Source organism: Thunnus maccoyii, chromosome 13 (assembly GCF_910596095.1).
Source record: "Thunnus maccoyii chromosome 13, fThuMac1.1, whole genome shotgun sequence".
Lineage (NCBI taxonomy): Eukaryota > Metazoa > Chordata > Actinopteri > Scombriformes > Scombridae > Thunnus > Thunnus maccoyii.
The window spans coordinates 20,650,728-20,669,622 of record NC_056545.1 but is presented as its reverse complement, the minus strand read 5'-3'; the positions used below and the strand labels follow the sequence as shown (position 1 = coordinate 20,669,622).

Genomic DNA, 18,895 nt, shown 5'->3' with positions numbered 1-18,895 from the left:
CAATCACCTATTCTGTAAAGATTCCTTAAGATAATAATGAAATACTACAAAATGATATAAAGCCTGATGACTGTCCAGATCTTAAATAAAACAAAAAAATGAAAACATATTTTAAAAGTACATTTAATTTGGGAAAACTAAATGTTTTGCCCCATGTATTTGTCACATCAATGAATAGAAAACAGTTTCTTTTACTTAAAGCACTTTCAAATCAATTGGATTAGCTGAATGAGCCTTGATGCAGTTAGCTTGCACTAATAGAAAATATCAGCATTTGGACTGCATGAACTTTGAGGCTGTGCTCTACTGTAACCCAAGGCTCAGGTCTGTGATGATGTGAAACATTTGATCTTGACAGGAAGCCAAAATATTTTTTTAGGTGGAGTCTCAGCGTCTTTCTCTGGAAGTGAGAAGAGTTTCTGAGGAATTGTTTATCTGTTCTATTAGTAGTCAAGGACAAGGCACAACAGGATTATTGTGCTTAACTTTGTTGACCTATTGATAGTACATTAAAATGAATTATTTACTCACATTATTAATTTATTGCTGTCTGTAAACACAGTTGCATGTGATCATGCATATTGCAATCCAAAATCAAAAATCCGGTCATCAGCAGATCAAATGACCAGTAGTAACTAGCCTGCTTTCATTGTTAGACACAACACCAAATAAAACTATGATTAATGAAATGTAAGATGATTCCACCATTTCATCATCTCTGTAAAAAGACACTGGAGTGTAGTTTTTACTTGTCAGAGATTTTGCAACTCTGGTCATGATTTAAATCATCATTTACTTAAAGAATGTAAAGGTGTTATTACTACACTGTTGAGTTTGAGTTTTTTTTATTTACATAGGCTAAAATCAAACACAGGCATGCAAATAACAATTAAAAAATTAATATGCAGACGGAGGGGGAAAAGACAGAAAGGGCTTATTGATTGATTGACCATTTAGAAAATGCACAATGTTAAGTTAACATCTTCTTATGTCTTGTTTTGACTGACTAACAGTCTGAAACCCAAGGATCAGTTGTATGACAAAGAAAATCATTAAATCATCACATTTGAAAAGCTAACACTAGCTAGTGTTTGGCATTTTTGCTTAAAAAATGATTAGAACAATTATTCGATTGTCAAAATTGTTGCTGGTCAATTTTCTGTCTATGGACAGAATCATTGCTGCTCTAGTAAAAACTTTATCTCTTTGGGATTGATTATCTTTGCATTAATATCATAAATTGTAAGAAACTGAGTAACCAGAAAGAAAGTAGCCGACAGGGTGAAAGGATTTTTTTAGATAAGAAATTTTTCATGAGAAGTAAAATGTAATCGCCCACACTATGTTGCAGCATGAGAAGTAACGATAAAAACTGACGCCAGAAGGTGCAATATAGTATTTTATCATCTTGGCGTGATGTTTTCTTCATCTGATAAAACAGATAATATCCAGATTTCATGCTTGGAGAATCATCTGAGGTGCAGACCAAATGAAGAGCGTTGATTTTCGGCCTTAAAAGATTACGCTTTATTTGGCAGACTTTCCCTGGATAGTAGGAGTGCAATGTGTGTATCTGGTATCCTACTGACCTGAAGTAGACCTGGCCCGACTCTGACTGCTTGGATAGTCATTATAGTTGTTTCTAGGATTTTTTGTTTGTTTTTCCTCATTGTTTCTTTCTTGGAACTTGTACTTCATTTATTATTTCAGCCTTCACCAGAGGAAGCCGTCAGGAGTACAGCTCAACAGACCCCAGTTTCACTATGCGGAGGAAGATGGAGCACTTGAGAGAGGAAATGGAACAGATAGGACTCTTACGACAGGTCAGATGTTTCCCAGCTTGTTTATGCTTTAGTGCTTTAAACTGGAGCACTGAGTTATTCACAGGTCAAAGCCTGTCAGATCCTACTCTGGGGGATTGTGAGTTCCCCATTCAATGATATCATAACTGTACTTGATTTATAACTTGAGTCATACTGTAACACTGCAACACTGTATCTACCCTGTCATTGACTCTGCCATTACAGTAGCATATAAGTCAACTTTTCTCAACACTCATTTACATCACCATGTGGCTGTTACTAATTTCTCAAGTAGAAATCTGTGTTGATTGATGTATATTGCCAGAGCACACGCTGAAGAAGGGCGTCTTGCTTGAAACATCCGTGTGGCAATTAAAAAACAAGTAAACTAAGTGTGCTGTCCTAGCCCCTTTTTATTCATTTTTTTATTCAAGTAGAAAGCTGCCATTGAAAATGACCAACTTCCTGTCTCAATTTTTGTAGTAGTGGTGCCACATTGTAGTATTAGTGCTTTTAAGAAGTAAGACCATTCGTTTTTTAGTAGTAATAGGAGTAGTTTTAGCAGTAATGCCACAGTTTAGTTGTAGTAGTTGATGCACTGCACTAAACTCTTTCATTATGAGAAGGTTTTATGCCTTGTTAGGCTGCCAAGTCTCCTTATAAATAGCTGCCACTTTCAGACAGTGTGCAGGCACAAATAATACGATGATAAACATGTTACATAAATAAGATACTTGTTCTTGCATGAACATGCACAATTCATTTTCCAATGTGTCGCCTGGGAATATTTTTCCTTCAGAGGTTTAATTGCTTGCATTCAATAAATGCACAAATCTATATTTTCACAGTTGGAATGCGTTCAACTGAGTATGTGCTTTCTCTTGTCTGGAGTTCCTCGTAACAACTGAGTCACCACTGTAATGCCCTTCAGCTGTAGTATATTTTTTTTGGCTCCAAAGTATTATCATGATGATGATATTATTATTGACTGATTGCAAACACTTTGTGTTCAAGCCAGACCTCTGTGATTGATTAGTTGGTTAAAGTTTAAAGTAGTAAGATTAGACATATACAGAAGTTAGCATTTTAATGTTATGTTGTATCTCACTAAAATGATGTCAGTTATTTGTCTCTCGATCGGACCATGACATATCTCTTTTTCAGGAACAGTGAATAATATTGTGTTGTATTTTCAGGTATATGTACAGAGATAAGAATGCAAAAATTGGACCCAAAGATAGAAAGTCTGAACAAACAATGTGCAGCCAAATAAGTAACAGTCTTGGCACTGGTGGTACCATCTTCTCCTACAAGGCCAAAGAAAACATTACATGGATGATGGAAGAATTGCCAAACTGAGTGCCTCGTTATTAACAGCATATAGTCCTGTCCTGTACCCTGGTGCTAATGCCTCAGTGATCACTGTTAATGTAAAAGTCAGTCTTCTTGTAATCTCAGATGGTCACACCATAAAAACAACAGGGAAGGTAAGTAAACATCTCAAAGAGAAGTACCTGAAGAAAAACACAGCACAGAGTGCCCTTGGCCTAAAACCAAAGGTAACCAAAGAAGATAGGGGAAGGAAAGCAGCTTAAATATAAAATGTGAGCCAGATAGTCTGGAAGAATAAGGATAGAGATGTGAGGTCATGGGCGGATTGAAACAAAAGAATTCTTTTGGGCATTTGTTAATTACGCAGAGAAGCATGGAGACCTCATCCATGAAATAATTGAGTTAACGGCAGGAACTACACCCTGTTCTCACTTGTCACAGGGTCAAATGATTGCATCATCACATCTGAAATACAAAAGACTGTCCAGTAGGACAAAACACAAAAAAAATGTGCTCAACCCACCTGATTCTGAAAACCAGATAATATCACAAAAACAGCAACAAAAAGAAATGCAGGGGTTTAAGTTCTCAGGCACCATCCATGAGAACAGTTTTAAATTCATGCAATACTTAATTAAATACATTGTACACATTTCCTCCTGGACAACTTTTCAGGCTTACAAATTTGTTCTTGCTTTAATCAGTGGAAATGCAAGGGCATGCACAGGCACAATACGTTCCATACTGAGAAGAGTAGAGGAAGCATTCCCTTTACTGGCAAACCCGCCACTGATAATAAAAGAATTGCTCACAAAACATTTGCACCACAAGGTGCATTCAGTGGCTGTGTTGGAGCATTTGATCTTATCTTCCTCAGCAGGAGTTAGCCTAGTTGTTATGGAAAATTTCCCTTTTCTCTGAGCACTTCAAGCACTTCTTATCCATGTTGGCTTACAATGTTGACACTTAAAGTTCATTCTTGACCTTGTAAACAGTAGTTGGCTGTTTCTCTGGTGAATAATGAACTTTCAATCTCAATAAAATAATCAATAAAATGGTGAGAAAATACACTACCTTCTAGTCCCAAGAAAGTGCTCTGGATGGAAACTATTTGAGATCAGACAGATGCAGGTGGTTTTTCAGGAAAGAAAGAGCATGTTGGACCACAGTGTTAGATTCAGAAAATACTATTGGGCAAGCAGAACAACACCTTGTTCATCAACTAATGGAGAAAACAAGAAAACATTTGGTAGTCCCTCCAAAATCTTACCATCAATACCAGGAACAGTGACTGCATTGAATTTATTGTAATAATCAACAATAGTTTCACCAAGTGGTTCCCTGTCAAATCCTGCATGAGGCCAGAATGTATCTCACGTTCCTTTCCTTCTCATTGATGGGATCAGGATGACAAACACACTATCAGATAAACCGAGATGCATTCACTGGACCCAGGGCCTCATTTATAAAACTGCTGAGGATTCACGGTTGCATATGGATGAAACACAGAGAGTACTTACATACAAAAATATTCTGATTTATAACACAGTGTGCATGCACATCCCACGTCGAATTACCTTTATAAATCACAATCAACTCGAAATTTTGTGCACATGAGTGAGCTTCTTGTCCCACCCTTTTAATGCCCATAGTTGCCTACAAATAGTCATTGAGATGCCCCTAATTAATATTAATCCATACTGTCTGCATGAAGACAATGATGGCAAATTCTGACAGAAAAGATAAAAAAAAAAAAGAAATTTCACCCAGTGGAAATTGAAGTTCTTGTTAAGGAGGTTGAAGCAAGAAAAAAGATATTGTTTGGTGGACATTTTTGGCATTACAAATGCCAAAAAGGCTTTAGATTGGCAGCATGTGGCGGATGCAATGAATGCTGCTGGCCAACACAACCAACAGCGTGAGGACATAAAGCCACATTCTTTACCCACGCCACATTATGTAGCACAGCACACACCCTCACAATTTCACAAACCTTTTCAGGCCTCTTTAAAAGTTTTCCATCCGTGGAATCAAGGAAATGCCATTGGCCCTTCAGAAGCCAGATGGTGCGCTCCCAAAACAGTGCGTGTCTGGCAATGGCACAAATTGTAGTTTCTCTCCTCTGCACTCTGTGGTTTGGAGAAAGGGATGAGCAGCCACCGATTGAGGGCATATCCACTGTCGACCTGAGACCCAGGTCACCGAGCCACTACATTAGTAAGTACCGTGTCCACATCACACATGATTTGGACATTATTCGAATTATTAAAAACAATTAATTATCATGAAAATTAATTAATTTAATTAATCAAAACAAATTTATTGCCAAACGTGTGATATGTAGAGATGCATCAAACTAATTGTACCTCCTAACAAATCTGGCACAGCTAAAGGTTGGCTGAGAGATCCCTGACCTGTCAGACAATTCTCTTTGAAAAGTGCTAGTTGCCAGAAATCCGAGGGTTGTCAGGACTTGAAGTGGGACTGGCACGGCTTGGTTTCTGCAGCTGCTTTTCTGTAAAGCTGGGCCCAATTTAGCACAGTGATTCAAGAGAATCGCTCTTGGGAATTGGAACCAGCCCATAACCCACTCATCATCATGGGCCATTTAATCTTGCTGGTTTCTGAAAATTTGCTCTCTCCGAAGTCTTCCATTTGCCAAGTCTTCCAACAGTGCCAAAGCAGCCATTGTATATCATTATACATTTTAATTGCATGTCTTTTTAAACACACCCTTTTGGTTGTATTTGAGAAACTACCCAATGGTGTAACACCCTCAGGTGTTTACCTTCACCCTGATTGTAATTGGCAATGAAAAGGCCATAATCTCATCAACAGCTCTGCTTAACCAACATGTGAACACGTTTAAGTGTAATTTGTCCTGCTGTTCACCTTATTATTTCTGAGAATAAATTTCAAAACATACAAGTAGCCATTACAGATCCAGATTAAACTGTACAACATATTCAAGGGGCTCTTTTGCAAAAAGAGATATCTCTATTTGTATTTATTATCCTAAATCATGTTTTTTTGTATGCACTCAGGGAATATCAATCAAACAGGTGTTTGTTTATTCATTTTAATAATGGCTTTCATCAAGTTTTGCAAATGAACTCTTCATATGTAATATGTGAGAGGTAATATTTCGATTTATTGTTCAGCACGAGATGATTGAAGTGGAGGACAGCAGTGCAACTCAGAGTGACTGTGTTTCCTGCTTTGAGCTCTGACGCTCTCAGCTCTGGTGTTAAATACAGCAAAGTCAGCTAAACCCCTGTTTAAACAGACACATACCAGCGTCAGTACTGTCTCCTCCTCTATTGTCAAGTGTGTTCGACTCTCTGGCTGACAGCACTGTCAGGAGTCAGCAGGAGAGACGCTCAGCAGTGCATTTGGATTTCATAACTGAACTAATACCAGGACGCAAACTTTTTATTTCTCTGATGTTTTCACATCACAAACGATGAACAACAGCATTAAAACACAAGTCTTGCAGGTAAGACATGTGACTCATGTAGCTGTTATATCAGTTTAGTGTGGGGCGGCTGCTCTGCAGGTGCGGACTGTAACTGTAGTAACCAGGTTGAGATAAGCCTCCTGAATTTGCACCCAAAATGCTTTCAAAACTTTCATGTACAATTTCCACCACAGCCTCCATGATCAGTGACCGGGAAAGAGGCAGAAAAAAGACACGTAGAGGCATGAGGGAGAGCGCACTGTTAAAGCACCCCAGATAACCATCACTCTGACAAAACACTCAATGCAGAGTGAAAAACGAAAGACATCTGCAGAGTGAAACAGATGAAAGAGCAGGGGGAGTTAACAAGTAATTAGAATAATTATAATTACAATTAAAATAAGTTCTCTTTCAAATCAAACATCCCAAGATATGAGTGGAAAGTATTGTTCTTGCAAATATTACAAATATTATTGGGACCATTACAGAAAATTGCAGATGAACATTTAATATCAAAGAATTCACACTATAGACATGACCACTGACTATCGCTGTAACAAACTGGCCACAATTTTCCACATTGACCATACATGGTCCTGCCATATACTAGGTTTTGACCTAGTCTTGTTTATAAATCCCAAAGTTTGCTTAGAAAGTGGTGTATGCATTCGTCTGTGCCTATGCAATATTTATGAATGAGGCCCCTGGACTTTACTGACAACAGTGCTCACCGACCGTCATTTACTGTACAAGAACAAACAGGTTTGCTTTTAGTCACAGATGTGCACAGTTCCATATATCAAATCTTAAAAGACCTACCCTGATAGATGACACTGTGGGATGTATGACTTCAAGTACCTGACAGAAAGAACCTTTGATCATTATAAGATTTCAAGACACAATCAGCTAAATTCAGTGCCAGTGCCAATAGTAGCCAAGGCCTCACACGGTATTTAGAGTTGTGGTGTTATTTCGTAAACATGTGTGACTCATGCAGTGCAGGTCTGGACACTCCTCCCAGAAAAAAGCATTGGAAGCTAAATCACGAAAGTATAGTTCCCCAGAGGAGACAGATCTCACTGTGATTAAAACAAATAAGTCAACTTTCTGTTTCAACCATAGCAACAAGTATTGCATAATAGAAGCCAGTGATGTTATTAGGTTTTTGTGCATGTGTTGTGCAGAACATCGAGTCCAGACTGAAGGTGTTGCTCCCAGATGATGTTGGAGCTGCTCTGATGGATGGGGTTGTCCTTTGCCATTTGGCCAATCACATTTGTCCTCGGTCTGTCGCCAGCATCCACGTACCATCACCTGCAGTGGTAAGCACACTGAAACTCCAAAACAGTATCTTTTTATTTTAAATCACAAATGGAGCAGAGTTGTAACTTCTTGAAATATACTACTTTAACCGTACAGCTTTATGACATGTTATTGTTTATTCTGCTTTTGATTGCTAACATTATTGATGTTCTGGCTTCCAGCCAAAGCTTAGCATGGCTAAATGTCGTAGGAATGTGGAGAACTTCTTGGATGCCTGTAAGAAGCTGGGTGTCCCACAGGTAATAATATTCCCAATTCATCACGCTCATTCGTTACTTGCAATATGTTTTGAAATCTAGCTCAGCTTTACACTGTTCAGGCTTCCCTTTCATTTTTTTATTTTTAAGATTTATGATATCAGAGCTCTTGAGCATAATTAAGAATTTAACTATGAACATAATTATGAATTAAAGGGTTAGTCCACCCAAATTACATGAGACATAATTTTTTTACTTCCCTTGACTGGTATAGACATACACAGATAGCTGTCACTGAGATTTCTGACTTCACGGTATACAGTGGAGGTCGATGGCATTTCATTTATGAGGCTGGTGCAGACATTTCAGACAAAACTATCTCTGTGGCAGTTATGATATGTCAGAAATGATTGTACAGTAGTAAGAAAGAAATAATGAACTGACCCTTTCAAGAGTGATAATATGTAAAATCTGTATTATAGAGAATACAGATGTGTGCAGGGGTTCTCATACTCTAAATATGCTTCAGTCAACCACAAAGATTCTTGAGAAAGTCCCATATTTTCCCAAGAAAAACTGTGAATAGTATTACAGTAATATTACAGTTACTATAATTACAATCTACTTGTAAGCCACTGCTGTCTGGGTTGTTGGGTGTAACTGACAGAAGACATCTCTCTGCCAACTCAGGACAAGCTGTGTCTGCCACATCATATCCTGGAAGAGCGCGGTTTGGTGAAGGTGGGTGTGACTGTCCAGGCTCTGCTTGATCTGCCTACGTCAAAGCCCACACAACTGTCTGCTGTGTGACACAAGCCTGAGTGTGTCATCCAGCCTGCAGTCATCCAGCCCTCACCATCTGTTCCCTAGCCCCTAACCCACACCCCATCGCCAGGGACCAGAGAGCCCCCCAGGGCGAGGACCCAGTGGCCTGTGGGTCTTTGGGAGTTCTCTGCCTGACTGAAACAGGAGACAGGATGGTGAAATACCTCCATCTCCTTATATGATGTCAGCCGCTATCCACTTCCTGTCCATGGCATTTTCACTTGTATCCTGTTCCTAGTTACTGGGGTCATCCTGTTTGTGTGTGGACCACCTATATGACTGTGTGTTTCCTGAGCTTCACAGTTTGGACTTGCTGAAAAGAGACGGACAAGACAATGGGTCTTGTAGGAAAACCTGTACATCCCTCTAACTACGTTCAGTGATTATTGAGCCTGCAAGTGCCAATACTGATAAAAAATTCCCATGCTGGTTTTGAAGACATTGGCGGTAAGGAGATGTAGACATGTAACTCACTCTTTCACTGGTGAGAATTAAGCTGCGTACTGATCTCTCAGCCACAAACCACTGACTAACCTCAAGGGGCTGAGTTTCTCTTTCTTGTTTGTGAAATTTATTTTTCTCATGAAACTTTATTTGTGTGTGTGTTTTTTTTAATGGCTTGCATCAGGTCCCTACTGTGTCTTCTTTTCAGCAGCCAAACCCTATTAATATGTAGTGTTAACTTATTTGTCAAGTATTGCATTTGAGCAACCACAGCTCCACTGCAATTTAAGGGAAAATGCAAGGATTGCTCTCTGAAAAGCATGAAAGGTAGAATTGAATTTGATGTTGTCTTTGGGGAAGTCATGCTACCATAAGCAACCTCCATTTTCCCTCGAACTCTGGTATGGTTGCTACATCTGTAAACTACTGTACAAATCATGCACAATTCCATTCTTACTCAATACAAACCTGTGTGAACAAGGGGAGGTGACCACTGTGATAACGTACTTGGCCCTGGCCAAAAGCGTGATGGTTCTGTTTCGTAGCATTTTCCATTGCACATGCAAGCCCTTACTTTACTTGCAATTTTCTACTGCTTTTATACTTTCCTCCCAGTCATTGCTGATTATCGCATGCCATTTTTTTGTAGTTGATGTTAGAGACAAAGCAGATTTTATTGCTTTGCGGAACCTTGGAGGAAACATGCTCATACAGTACGCGTTGTGAGAGGAGTGAGGGGCCTCTGGATCAGAAAAGTCTTCTGCACTGCTCAGAGGCAATCGCTCCTTCAAACCAGCCATGACACAATCTTATCTTACTGCCAGGCCACTCTGCTGCATGTGGTTTATGATGCAATTCACCATTTCACAGAAATTAAATTATTTATGTACTGTATTTATTCATTTATTTTATATTTATGTCTCATTGCTTTGTGCGTCTTAACGGTGACCATCTGTTTAGGTGTGGTACAGTTGACCTTTGAGATCAACATATGTTTTTCTCTTTGCACCGTGTCAACTTAATGACTCTGTAACCAGAAATTAGAAAATGCCTGAAAGCAGCTGGACGTATAGCTATACTGTTCCTCTGTTCATTGTTTCAAATTATGAATTACTGACTGCTGTCACTTGTTGTTTCATACTGGTTGACACTGGTGTAACACGAAAATCACTCAGTGTGTAAGTCTAAATGCACATATTTTCACACCATGTCTCAGGAGAGCTAACAACAGTGCTGAGAGCATGAAATGCACCCGCATAACAGAGACTTGATTCTGTGGCAGTCATGCAACAGTTGAAGCCAACTTAAGGAATTATGTGTCTGTATAACAGAAGCACACCTTGTTTTATGTTTTAAATTGATGTGCCTCTTATTCATGCATTGGTATTTCTGTGGGGCAATATTAATTTGCTTGTCATGCGGTTGGCATGTTGGCTTTGGCTATGCTGGATAAGATAGAATTCCCTCAGGCAGATTTACTGCACCACTCATTTTAAAATTAGCTCTCCAACATGTGAAGACAAGGAATTGAGGTAAAGCACATTATAGGTTAATTATAAATATCATAAATCAACTTAAGAACTTTGACTATGAATTCATTATATGTAAAAATGGTGATGATGCTGGCCAAAAGGCTTATCTATCAAAAGTCTCTAAAATGTGGTACAGATCAAAGTTTTTATTCACTTTTCATGATCAAGTAAAAAGATAAAACTTTTCTCTGGCTTCATGACCTGTATTGACTATCTAATCTATCAGTGACATAAAGTTAAAGCAGATGTGGATGTCTAGTGCAGACGTAGCGAGTCATAATGCAGAAACTGTTTATGGGTTTTTCTTTTTTTTGCTTTGTAGGTTTAGTAGCTGAAACATCTTGGAGGACATCAATATTTAATGCCACTTCAACACCTTGAAAGTCCACAAATATCATGTTTAACAAACAGCACTGTAACATCTGAAAACATGACATATTGTGCCTTAAAGGACGGGTATCTTTTCTGCAGTCTTCTGCACTATTAAGTTTGTGATATGTACCTGTATTTTTTGATCTAGAAATCTATGAGTTAAAATCACTGCCACATACTTCTCTTTTGTCCTACAAGTGAACAGCATCCTATAGATTTAGTTTAACATAGGCAGCTCCTCGACCGATGAGCTACAGCTCTATATTGGAGGAGAGTTACATTAGAGCTCAGTGGACAGTACATAGATATCCAATATTTCTGAGATTTGTACTTGAGGGTTAATTCACTGACTCAGTGGCTAGCATGAATCAGCATTTCACTTGTATTGCTTTGCACACCAGAGTTCAAATACTGTGTCACCTGTCACATGGTCTGATGCTCCACTTTGAATTACTGTTCCTGAGAACCTCTGCTTCTTCCTCTGAATGCGCCGTAATGTCTGACTTTGTGCCAACATATTCCATAGAACAGAAACCACAGAGATACAAAATGATACAGGGCTTCCAGTTAATAATGCCTCCGTGTGAGTGTAAATTATGCACAGATAATGACAGAGTCTCATCTCACACCTGTTCCTTGCAAAGAAAATCTCTGAGCTCAAAAACAGTCTGCCTCCAGAAATACCCCTGTCCATTACACTCTTTTCTAACACTGCAGACAGGTCATCCTTCATGCTCCCTGCTGCCATATGTTTATCAAACAAGCAACTTTTTAAGGAATAGACATTGCAACTACAGCTTACATCTGCATCATCTGCATCTTGGAGCAGCATTTATCACCATGTAAAATGACTGTTTATTATGAAACACTGGCAGATGTAAGAATCTGAAAAATAATACCTTCACGACTGCAGTACACAGTACTTGCCATGTTAACATTACAGAAGCTGGTGCGCTATATCTGAACTACAAAAGTCACACAGCCAAGATAGTAGCACTGATGAAACCAATGTGTAACCTACCTCAGGTTTGACATGTCAAATGCTTCGGTTTTAGTATTACATCGTTTTTACATGTTAAAGATAAATGCCTGGATGTTTTGAATTTTGATAGATTCAGATACTTTTCTGATCAGAAGTTAAAAATGGATTCAGATGCTCAGAATGATGTATTAAGACTCAAGTCAATGATGTCTGGCCATAACAATGTTTGCCACTGCCACAAGTTTGAGGTTGGCTTTCAATTCCATTTCATTTTCACAATACTGTGACTGGCTGAGTTGAGGCATGAAAGAGGCAGGAATTCACACCACTAAGAGGATTTTTTTGTGGTTTGATCACATGTGGTTACTGCTGTGGTTTTTAATGGGAATAAAGTAGATTTTCAGATATATGTGAATTGTTTGGCAAGGGAGGATGTCACAAACAGCCTCAAATGCCCTCTCCTTCCCTGAGAAGAGAGGCTGAATCATTCCAAGTTTTGCCATTTGTTGAAATGAGAATGACTATAAACCTAAATGCAGCTGGTGTTATCTTTTTAGTTAAAAAGACTAAAAAAGACTAGTAATTAAAAAAAGACTTCCTGCTTTTTCCACAGCAATAATGAATTCCATTCAAACCGTCACACACTCTAAAGGCTTTTTGTCCTAATCGTACAGTTCACAGCTTCCTTTTGCTGTATGGCTGTAGGACACTGTTGAAAGTTCTAGATGTGACTCAACCCATTTTTCTTTTTCTTTTTTTTTCTTTTTTTCTTTTGTTATGTTCATTGTAACAAACCCTGTATGCCTGGGACAGTTACATGTTTCCATTTAAGCAAATTACGTCCAGCTTCTTTCCTTTCTGATCCTGTGTTTATCTGTTGAAATTGCCATTTATTCCGTCATTAATTCACACACATGCTGGTACATGAATGCTGGAGCTGATCATGTGTTACCAGTGGTGGATGAAGTACCTGAAAGCCACACTTAAGTAAAAGTATCTTCAGATATGAGTTGAGATATCCTACCCAGAAAATGACTTTGGTAAAAGTTAAAGTCACCTAATAGAATATATACAGTATCTGATATGAACTGGACTTAAGTATGAAAAGTAATTTTCTGATATAAAATGTAATTGAAAGTAAAAGTACAAAAAAAAGCAAGCAGTCAGAATTTTGAGAATTATGAAGTTTATTCTTTTAAGCATGTACACCAACTTAAAAATGGAGCCCACATGACACCTGAAGAAAAACAAGGGCTTCACAACTTAACAGAATTTAAAGAACAAAAACCCAGTTTTTACCTCCCTCCTTCCTCTATTCCTTCTCCACAGTAACAATCCAGTTATTGCTTGAAACTGAAAAATTTGCTGTTCATCTTTAAAAGTAGTTGGTTTTCAGAATTCAGTCCTGCTCTTCTTGGGCTGAGGACAAGTCCTGCAATACTAAATAGCCTTTCACAGACCGCTGAGGCAAGTAGAGACGTGTTCAGCTTCACAGACAACTTGCACAAAGCTGGAAAGGATTTCAGCAAGTCCATGTGATCTGTTGAACAGGCCAAGTATCCCTCCAATTGTCTCATGCCTGAGACGACCGCAGGACATAGAAAAGTCATCTTTATCAGATTAACTGGACCTGGTGGCATCATCCAGCTGCAGGGAGGATTCTTCCATGTGCTGCTTGATGTAGTCAATTCCTGAACTAAAGTGAGGATGAAAATATAAATGATAGGTTTAATACAACTTTCTAACATGTCATGACGCCAACCTGAGGTTTTGTACTAAATAGTGTGTTTTAATTTGAGGTTCATGCACTGTCCATGCATTCATAGTTGATTTGTGAGCTTGTCAATATTACAGTGTCAAAATGTATTCCCATGCACTTATTTTTCACTATCCCCACTCTCAACTGCAATCAATTCACGGTCTCCTGACATGTGGCCAAATCAATTCCTTATCCGACCTGTAAAGCATCTACCAGAGGCTTGCAGTACTTCAATGGCAACTTGACTCGGTCAAGTTTGATGGTCAGCCAGTTGATTGATTGTTTTTATTTGCTTCTGCTTGCAAGATGTTGGTTGCCTGGGCTCATGGTGTGGCATGAGGAATGTGAGTTCAGCTGGATTAAATATCTGATGAAAGCAAAAACAACACTACTGTTTTATATAACTATAACCATTTTACTGGATTCAACAAAAATAATTGCAAGTATTTTTAACAGTTTCAGCTGCAAGTGTGGATCCTCCACATTTGTTCCAAAGTGCATTATACTTGCCAAATGTTGAATAGTACACTTTCTTGTACACCTCATTGGATGTTGCTTTCATGGCATCAATGGTAACTATTAAGTTGAATAGGTGACAGTGCTGATGCTTTGGGAGCTGGAACTCAAAACTGTCATCTTCATTCAGAGGCATTGACACATCAACAAACTCCACTTCTTCACCACCCTCTTGATCCTCTTGATCCTTTCCTGGCTGAGATGCATCACCATCACCTCTGACTGCATTGTTCTTATCTTCAGCAAAAACTTGGAAAGCTTTTATGAAGTTAGAGCCGTTGTCTGTTGTTCTTCTCAGAATCTGCCCCTGAATTTCAAACTCGGAATGGATGTCATTTGGGGCACTTGTCAACACAATGTGTGCAAACCCCTGTGCTTGTTTAAAGGCTGCCGAGCATTTTTTGAGACTGTCAGGCTCAATCCAGTGGGCAGTAACACCAATAAAGCTCCACCTTCTGACAGACCAGAAATCAGTGGTGGTGGTGATATGGTCAACTCCCTTCATGGCCTTCACTCCCTTGGAGACATCATCAATCATGGAGCGCAGGGTCCTGCCGTGACATAATTTTTGCATTAGGCAGCAGTTCCTTCACAAAATCTCTAGCCTACAACCACCTAATTTTGATGGAATTGAAAGTAAAACCTAAGAGAGTTTAAAGGCCAATATTTCAGTATCTTTGGATAAACATAAGAGACATTTCATCCGGTACGAAGAACCTTTCACTCCAATATGATAAAACATTTCTTGCAAATATGGCCACAGGTGTTTGTCTTCGGCACCACCGTTGTTTGTCACAGCTTAACCATGGCTTTGAGAGCACTTGTTTGCCCATTAACGTGATTAACCAATGATCTAACTTGCAAGCTAGGAACACTGATTCACTAAACCTGCTTGCTTGCAGTCCGTGTTCCAACATCATTATGGCCCTTTCAGACACAATGTGATTTGAGCTGGGCTTGCCACTGGGTTCCATGTGCATCTGTGTTCGGGGGAAGTTTTGGAGGACAGAGCAAAATAGGCAGAGTTTTCAAATCTTCTAGCAGGATTACGTCATTTTGTTGTTGCCAGCAACAAAGACACATCTGGTTGGAAACATGTTTCCAAGATAGGGCTTTCCTCCCGAGGTCTTGATATAAGAGTAAACTTGTGTTGTACAAATCAGGGAATTCAGACACACACAATATTAGCTTTTCCTCCATTTTGCCTTCCATGCCTGGCTGGCTGCCTTGTTTCTATTGGTCATGCAGGTATTTGTCACAACATGCAGCACCCAGGCGCTACTCCTCCATGAGCTCGTCGAGCAAGGCGCGGGTGTAGCACAGCGCGCAGCTCGATGCAGTGACACACTACCGTGGTACGGTGCAAGCCATTGGAAATGGGTTTCAGAGCACAGTGGTGCAGTTGTCTGAAAGGGCCTTTAGATTACCAAATTTCCTCCAATTTGATTTTGTAGTTATCAAGTAATGAAGATGTTTAAAGAAAATGTATCGGAGTAAAAGTACACATTTTATTTAGGAAATGAAGTGGAGTAAAAGTAAAAGTTGACAGAAATATAAAAACTCAAGTAAGTACAGATGCTCCTAAAAAATACTTAAGTACTGTATTGAAGTATTATTACTTTGTTACGTTACACCACTGCATGTTACAATGCAAATTAATATGTAATGTTTTAGTTGCACACACTTATGTGCAACTCTAATGCAATGAGTGTGACTTTGCGCTCCCTCTTTTGATATCTGTATAGTTCAGTTGTTGCAGACAGATATTGACATGAAAAAGGAATTTCCTGTGTTTCCTAATGCTGTATCTTTGGAAGATATGCACTTGATTTGGCAAACTCAGACTGATTTAAGCCTCATATCAGCTTTGGTTAACTTGAAAGATAGAGTACTGGATTTTGTGCCCCATCTCTAACTGTGGAATCCTATCAAAAAAAGATATCATCAGGGCCAGTATGGACTGGAGGAATTATTCTACCGACTGATAACTCTCTTCTATTGGTGAAAAGTAACAGCTGATTGTGATTTTCAGACATTAATGTGTGTGTTAGCACCTGTGAGCACGCTGTCATACACCAAGAACAGTTCTACCCAGTTCTTCATCATTCTGTTGTTCAGTAGTACAGATCAGATTAATCAATATCCTGTATGGAAAGTATTTTAAGAGGCCTGGAAGCAGGTTTGTATGTTGCTGAGCAAGAGCAACGCACAGAATGTTCTTCATTTTGCTTTTTAGTGATGATCATGGAGAGTCAAACTGGCAGATAATTTTCTACAGATGCTGTAGTGGTGCTGATCCACATTTTGTAAATCCACTGCATTTATCCTCTGCGTACATGCATTTTTTTTGCCTTACAGCCTCCCCATCTCTGTAACTGGTCACAACTGCTGTATGGATGTTTGTTTTTACTCTGTTGTGCTGTTTTTAACGGTTCTCATCTCATCCCCAAAAAAAAAAAAAAATTGAAACAGTGAGTCATGCCTAAATACTACACTGCCGAGAAAATTCTTCATGTATATAAGCGTTTTGTATTTTAAAACAAGTCAAATGCATGCAAGAACACAGAATGACCGGAGCTGAACCTTTGTACATATCATCTGTATAAATTCCAGGGATTTCTTAAAAAAACAAACGTGGTCAATATAAAATAAAGACGAATTGTTTGTTTGTCAGTCTGTTCTATCTTTATTGCATGCGCCACCTAAGGCTTCATCTTCTGCTGCTCTGGTAATTAACGTGGGAATGCAGCTGTTCATAAAGTCATAAAATGACTGGAATTAATGACTATCCCAAAACAGGCTTTCTTGGAAGTATCAGGTCAACATGCAAGACAAAACAGATTGTAGGAATGTTTTTTATTTTGTTTGAACAGGTGTGAGGTAGAGGTTTGAATAGGACTCCTTTTGTTTTAGTCCATACAATTGTCTTCAGTAAACACACAAGCACACACATGCTCAAAATCCTGGGTTCCTGCTGATATTTTTCTTTATCAAGGGCGTAGGTTTGGTTTTAACTTTGGTTGGGAGATTTTTTGTCAGGCAGCCAAAATAATAGTGTATGTGCACTTGTTATCTATCTCTTTTGCTTTCATATGCAGGTATGCGCAAACATTAAGAGTCTAACTCAGCTGACTTGCCTGAAACCGGACGTGTATCACAAATTTTTCCCTTATTTTTTCCATTTTATTCTACCTAACTACTCAACAATAGAAGTCAGGTATCCGCCCATATCCTGCTCTTTCACTCTTTATCACAATAGTGCTTTTTTTTTTTTTTTTTTTTTTTTTACAGAAAACACACACACCTGGCAACTCTGCACTCTTTCCGTGGATGATTCAGCAACACCTTAATATTGGTAAGGACAGGTCCCAAATCTCTGCTCACACCCTTTGTCTATTTTTCATTTTATCTTGTTTGTTCCTTCTTCCCCCGTGTAGTCTGTTTCTTCCTCAACCTGTGGTTCCTCCTCCAAGTCCAGACCTCCTGCATTCATCCCCTCTCAGCCAGAGTCCAAGTTTTCCAAGTGTGATTTTTATGTGTTTTTGTTGAGACATATCCAACTTCTTTCTTCTGGGTTTCCCCTCCCGAATCATTCCCTGGCCTCCAGGCTGTTCTAAGCATCTCTATAGCTGCTGAGATGTGATCCCGTGCAGTCAAACCTGTCTGTAACTCAAGCTGTTTCTTCTAACTCATGGCTTCCTTCCCAAGTGGTTCAGTCTCTCTAAACTCCTGACAAACTTCCTGAGCAGTCCTGTCTGCTTGTAGTCAATGCCATTTGTACTTGCTTACTTGTTCTGCCAGTATGCTGCCAACTGCCTGTTATTTGACCACTGACCTAATGAACAGTGACTGAATCATATCTGCTTATTTGGTTACTGCTGTCCACAGTTACCTGAACTGTGACACTTTGAATTATCTTTGCGCTTGACCACACCCTCATACTGTATATGCTTTACCAACATTATGTTTGATTTCACACTTTATGCTGAGGAAATAGAAAAACACGCTGTCTTTTTCAGCAGCGTCAGCAGCTCTTAGCCTAATGCTGTAGCACATTCATTACATTATAATCAGAATGAATCACTGTCTTAAAAGCAGGCTTTAAATACCGAACCTCTTGATACTTAAACAGCAATCCTAACAAGATATCAGACTGAATACAAACTGCTGAAACAGGACCAGATGGATTTGAACCCTTGATTTACCATATTTATATAAACAAACTTGTGGTTTGGAGTCAGTGTTCAGGCCTTATTCATCACTCACTGTTGCACATTATTTGATTAGGGTGGCTTTTTGATGCAGAAAAAGTTTCAAACTTCAGTTGTTTCTCATTTTTCCTTCAAGTAAATAT

General features: G+C 39.0%; 1 protein-coding gene across 1 annotated transcript in view; it reads left to right on the top strand.

The window, feature by feature from the left end:
- lrch2 (leucine-rich repeats and calponin homology (CH) domain containing 2) overlaps positions 1 to 17,214 on the top strand; it is a 38,183-nt gene extending 20,969 nt beyond the window's left edge. The window contains exons 18-21 of the mRNA XM_042431534.1: positions 1,711 to 1,823; positions 7,776 to 7,913; positions 8,076 to 8,153; positions 8,802 to 17,214. Coding sequence (XP_042287468.1) covers positions 1,711 to 1,823; positions 7,776 to 7,913; positions 8,076 to 8,153; positions 8,802 to 8,921 — 449 coding nt within the window. The 3' untranslated portion in view covers positions 8,922 to 17,214. The remainder of the gene's footprint in view (positions 1 to 1,710; positions 1,824 to 7,775; positions 7,914 to 8,075; positions 8,154 to 8,801) is intronic.
- The last annotated feature ends 1,681 nt before the right edge of the window (positions 17,215 to 18,895 follow it).